The 6,181-nt window shown below is 33.5% G+C and overlaps 2 protein-coding genes across 2 annotated transcripts in view; both read left to right on the top strand.

Moving 5' to 3' along the window:
- LOC104699305 (probable galacturonosyltransferase 7) overlaps positions 1-1,256 on the top strand; it is a 5,661-nt gene extending 4,405 nt beyond the window's left edge. The window contains exons 10-11 of the mRNA XM_019246410.1: positions 2-489; positions 574-1,256. Coding sequence (XP_019101955.1) covers positions 2-489; positions 574-855 — 770 coding nt within the window. The 3' untranslated portion in view covers positions 856-1,256. The remainder of the gene's footprint in view (position 1; positions 490-573) is intronic.
- On the top strand, positions 3,774-4,728 carry LOC104792670 (protein LURP-one-related 8-like). The gene is made up of 2 exons (XM_010518867.2): positions 3,774-4,132; positions 4,251-4,728. Exons 1-2 carry the CDS (start codon positions 3,896-3,898, stop codon positions 4,602-4,604), a joined length of 591 nt encoding a protein of 196 aa, XP_010517169.1. The 5' UTR covers positions 3,774-3,895; the 3' UTR covers positions 4,605-4,728.

The following is a 6,181-nucleotide window of genomic DNA, read 5'->3' as shown; positions in this document are numbered from 1 at the left end:
GTTTTCCATGTACTGACAGACGAGCAAAATTACTTTGCAATGACACAATGGTTTGTTAGGAATCCCTGCAAACAATCAACTATTCAAGTATTGAACATTGAAAAACTCGAGCTGGATGATTCTGATATGAAATTGTCTTTGCCTGCGGAGTTCCGTGTTTCCCAACAGAATAGAACACACTACTTATCCCTTTTCTCTCAATCTCACTATCTGCTTCCCAAATTATTTGACAAATTGGAGAAGGTTGTGATTCTGGATGATGACGTTGTAGTCCAGCGAGATTTGTCTCCCCTTTGGGACCTTGATATGGAAGGGAAAGTGAATGGCGCTGTGAAGTCGTGCACTGTGAGATTGGGTCAGCTAAAAAGTCTCAAGAGAGGAAGTTTTGATACCAATGCTTGCCTCTGGATGTCTGGTTTGAATCTTGTTGATCTTACTAGATGGAGGGAATTAGGTGTTTCAGAAACCTACCGGAAATTTTACAAAGAGGTCAGTTTTCTAGAGAACAAAAAAACTTTTTTTTAAGAGATAATTGAGTGATTCTGTGCGATGACTTCCTTTTTTTATTTGCAGCAGATGAGTGGTGGAGATGAGTCGAGTGAAGCAATAGCATTGCAGGCAAGCTTGCTTACATTTCAAGACCAAGTTTATGCTCTTGACGACAAATGGGCACTATCAGGTCTTGGTTATGACCACTACGTCAGTGCCCAAGCCATAAAAAGCGCGGCCGTATTGCACTATAACGGGAACATGAAGCCTTGGCTTGAGGTGGGAATCCCAAAGTACAAAAACTATTGGAGAAAGCATCTGAATCGGGAAGATCGGTTCTTGAGTGACTGTAACGTGAATCCTTGATGAGTAAGTAGTTTACACACGGCCAATGCTTTAGAAGCAAGGTCACACGCAAAGAAAAGATTTTAGAGTGCAACATCTCATATTTTTGGGTCAATAAACCCGAAGGCATTGCAGGAGAAATGCTGAAGGGGGAAGAAGAGCAAGCAGAAGCAAATACCAAAATGATTTTAAGTGACGTGATGACGGTGATTCGAAAAGCTTTGATATGATTAAAAAAAAAAGAGAGAGCATGTGAAGAACTTTGATATGTTGTATATGATTTTTGGCTAAGAGATGTGCCATTCTTTTCCTCTGCGTTATTTTCCAATTTGTCATTGTAGTTTCTGTTTTATTCTTTACTTTTTGTGACGTACCAGAATAGAAGGCGATAAGAGTTTCTATCTACTTCTCTCACTGAACCAGTTTACAGAGTACGTTCTCACAGGTTTTTGTTATTTACTGGTCTTAGGACAACACTGAGCCCAACCTTTGCTTTATTCGCATCTGATGGGAAACACATTTGTCTCAACAATAGATGACTAGGAAGACATGTTTGGAACTATTCTAAACCCAACAAGAAAGCCTTCTTCTCAGAAACCAAAAACAAAAACCATCAGGTCTTATATGAAGGATTATCTATCAGACAGTATCTGCAGTTTCATTGCTGATTTGGAAAAAAATTAGCTATGTTTCCAATTGACCGTTTCTCTCCAATGATAAGTTAGCTATTATCAAATTTCGATCCCGGTTTTTATACAATCTCGGTCGTTCTCAATATATGTGACAACAAAATAATAACATTTTGTTGCTTGATGCAGGAATCAAAACCTTCATTGAATCATTTGCAGGAATCATGCATGCAATTATATTCGTCGAAATGGAATCAAATGTCTCATAGTCATAGTTAAAGAATTAACTTAGAAAACCTTCATTCACATACTGTACCACACCCATTTGATGTTGACGGGCGAGGTTAGTAAGATGCAAAAATGAGCATATGAAACACTAAAAGCTAAGCTGAGGAATAAGATTGGTACATATAGAGAGAGTGAGAGGAATCAGATTTGGTTAGGAAGACAGGGAGTTATTAGGTTGTACTACATCTGTAATATATTAAAGAGAGAACATATTCTTTCATCAAAGTGCATGCAGCGCGTAAATCGTCAATCCATTTGTTTTAATGAAAGTGGGGGGACGACGTCTCATACCATCTCAAAGGTCGTAATCAACTCTTTTTTTGTGTACATATGACGCATAAACCGCAATAATCTTTTTGCTATTATAAACAGACGATAGATAACGAAAGCTTGAGAAAAAATTAATAAGGTCAACGTAAGTGGAACATTCATTATTATAACACAATGGACGTGGAAAAATATCATAATGAAAAATAGAATATGATATTTTCTAAGTTATTTAAAAAAAATCTTTAGTGGGAATTTTCGTTGGGGATGGTTTTATTTTTCTTCTCCACCGCTAATTGCTTTTCAGCCACACACCTCCCTAATGTTTAAATTATTTATAATCATGATATATAGTGGTGGTCCTCCTTTCATCATATGATATTAAAAAAAATCTTAAAACCAAAGATTGGTTCAAAACTCGATTTTTTTAACTCGGTTATATTTTCTTGTCAATGTTTGAAATGATTATAGTTTTAATGTGTAATATATGCTATCCACTCGTTCTTATCCTCCTCTACTAGATTACCTTTTTCTCGACTCAACAACGTCCATGGTAATAATATTAATTCAAAGCTTGATTGGCTAGCTATTAAAAATATGTTATCGGATGTTCATAATATGATTGGACTAAGAGTCATCATGATGACCAGAAATATTAGAATTGGGACACCTGCGTGAACTTTGATCCACAAAGTGATCTTCAAAAACTTAATATATCAACAATACTATTATATATACATATGATATGGTTTTCAGGTTTTATCTTAGAGAGTATAAATGTATTACTTTCTTTCTTTCTTTTTTTGGCCTTAAATCATATATTACTTTCGGTTCAGACACACATGTAGTCTGTTGTTGAAAAAAAAGATACAAATAAAATACTTTCGGTTGTATTTTTGGAGAATAATGCGATAAATCCTGCAGAAATAGGAAATGAAAAAACATTAGAGACTCTCAGCTTTCCCCATTATATTAAAAAGATGCACACTGGAAATGTCGATGGATTATGGCCCGTAGGTTAGATTCTTTTTTTTTTTTTTTTGTAGCTAGACAGTAGACAATAATTTTCTCATCATCTTTTGATTATAAAAAGTTGTAATATCGGCAAAGAGAGAAAGATTAGAGAAATGTTTAGAAAAAAATGATAAAAGAAAATACAAGAGAAAAGTAAAATAAATACTACTGTTTTTGTGTAGAAAAGTACAAAAAAATAAATATATACGAGAGAAAAATTTCCGAAATACCATTTTGTAATTGAAAAGAGCCTGTTAATAAAACCGTGATATTTTAAAACATCTTTCTATTTTGCATTAATTGAATAAATCGATTTAGTTTTTTTGTTTTAAAAAAAGCAATTGCCAACAATATATAATTTCTGCAAAGTTACTTTTAAAACTAGAGCATATGAAAACTAGTAGTGTTTTGTGTCAGATTTATATTATACGTGAGACCATAAGCTATTTTGTAGGGCCAATATTTGGTCAGAACAAGATTCAAACAACAAGGTTTCGTTATAATATTTTGTTGGAGTTTAGGTGAAATGCAGAACCGTTATTATAATAATATTTGATTATAGAAAGGAATCAATCCATTAATTTACATTAATGCATTTTAAAGAAAAAATTTGGACCTAATAAATTAAAGAGAAGATATCTTATAGTAATAGACTGACAAGGACAACTCTCAAGTGGAAAACAAGAAGATGAGAGACCATTCTTTTTCATTTGAGCACCTCATTCTCTCTTTTTCTACGTTTGTATATATAAACACCCAAACACCTCTTCTCATTATTCCCACATACACAACATCAACTCATCTTCTCCAACAACAACAATCATCAAACACACATAGAAACAAAGAATAATCAAAAGAGAGAGATGACAAAAGTTCACCCTAAATTCCCAAACACATGCGACGTGAGCTTGTGTGATAGTAAAGCAGCCGCTGTTTTAACGGTGTGGAAGAAGTCCCTTCTCTTCAACTGCGACGGATTCACAGTTTACAACGCCAATGGAGAGCTTGTCTTTAGAGTCGACAACTACATGAATTGTCCTAGAGACAACATCGTCCTTATGGACGCTTCCGGTCTACCCCTTCTCTCCGTCCGCCGCAAGGTACTTTTTCATTTTCTTGATATTCTTGTCATGATTTAAGACATTTCTAGTGGTGTCCATCAAAATTATTATGAAACTAATCTTGAATTTGCTTTTTCTTGTTAATTGAATTGAACAGAAGTTGAGTCTTGGAGATTGCTGGATGGTATACGATGGAGAAACAGAGAGAGACCCGATATTGACGGCAAGAAAGAACGTTAACATAATAACAAACCGGAGGACCTTGGCGTGGGTTAGCTCAAAGAGGACGGTATTGTACGAGATAGAAGGATCATACAGTCAAAGAAGCTGCAAAATATTGGACGAGAGGAGGAACAAGAAGAAAACAGCGGAGATCAAGAGGAAAGAGACGGTGATCGGAGGAGTTGCCTTTGGCAAAGATGTGTTTAAACTTATAGTTGAATCGGAGATGGAGCCTCGTGTGGCCATGGCATTGACCATCATCCTTGACCAAATGTTTAGATCTTCTTGAATTTTCCTCTTTTTTTTTTACGGTTTAAAATTTACGTGTATATTAGTTACTTTTTGTTATGTAATTTATGCATTGTGTTCCTTCCTAAATGTACACATGATCAGAGACAACCTTTAGTGCAAAAAAAGAAAAAAGAAAAAAAAAAGACAGAGATAGTTTATAAAAAACTTTTGGCCTTTGGGACTACAAAAATGCAATTGTCGATGGATATTTTTAGAGACGAATCAACAATGATGGCTTTGGTAGAGGCTGATGAAATATGATGATTAAGTCGGCTATATTTTATAATTTTGTCGGTCATGATTTGATGTCATGTTAACCAGCAAAATAAATGTCTAATTTTGTTACTAAAATGATTTGATACAAATACTCTTTAACATAAATGCTACAAGGAGTTACTAGTCTATTATTAATATCAAATTTTGTGCTTTGGTCAAACTAGAATTTAATAAAAGGACTTGCACTCCAGTAATGAAGGAGCTGTTGAAGGCCACCAAGACCGATTTAGCTAAAAATATCAACTACAGTAAGTACAACACTTGTTTACATGGGAAATGAAAAAGAAAGCCTCGGATGGAGTGAAGTAAATCTTAAGCTAAGCTCGGTTATTAAGCCCTTTTGATTTCATAAGAAGAGACTTGGGAGTCGAAAAACGCATTTAGAGATTTGATGCAGCTAAGATGCCTGTCTTGAACGGCTTATAGTTCCACAATTATATCTAAATAGTGGAATTGCAAAATCATTTTAAAGTAGAGATTTTGAACTTAACCAAGTACTATCATCTATTTTTGCTTATAGTTCCACAATTATATCTAAATAGTGGAATTGCAAAATCATTTTAAAATAGAGATTTTGAACTTAAACAAGTACTATCATCTATTTTTCATCTTCTTGAAAGCAGAAAAACAATATTTTGGTTTACAATCTTAATTTCATACAAAACTTATACTGCTATTATTATATTTGCACCGCAATTACATAGCCAAGTTTTGATGCAAAAGCACAAAATCATCAGTTTATTAAGTTGGAGATCAAAATTTGTGATTATTGGCCAAAATTACCAAAACTAGTTGGGATACACTACAATAGTAAATTAAAAAAAAAATCATTTCTCTGTTTTTCCTATATTTCCGATAAAATAGCGTGATATAATATCAAAAACTAAAAAATTAACGTTATTAATATAAAATTGCGTAGGTAGAATTTGTCGATAAAGAAAAAATTTCGAACCCAAAACTAAAATTTGAAAACCGCGTAAATAATATATTAGCGCTAAATTATGATTTTGGCATAAAATTTATAAAATTAGAATTTTGCCCCAAATTGTAAATCATGATTTGATACAAAAATTGTGTTAAAAAAATTGATCCTAAGTTGTAAAGTTACATGACCAAAACTGTTTTTTCTTCATTGTACTCAAGATTTGATGCCAAAAACCGCATAAACATAGTTTTTTTTTTCCAGTATATGTCGATTCACCGAGACATACACACACCTAAAGCTTCCTACACTTTTTAAAGCCCTTAAAAAAATTAAACTTTATAGAAAGAGGCAAAAAAAAAAAAAAAAAAAAAATT

Source organism: Camelina sativa, chromosome 6, assembly GCF_000633955.1.
Source record: "Camelina sativa cultivar DH55 chromosome 6, Cs, whole genome shotgun sequence".
In the NCBI taxonomy this organism is placed as follows: Eukaryota; Viridiplantae; Streptophyta; class Magnoliopsida; order Brassicales; family Brassicaceae; genus Camelina; species Camelina sativa.
Note: the sequence above shows the minus strand (reverse complement) of the source record. Positions and strands in the feature narration are given on the sequence as shown.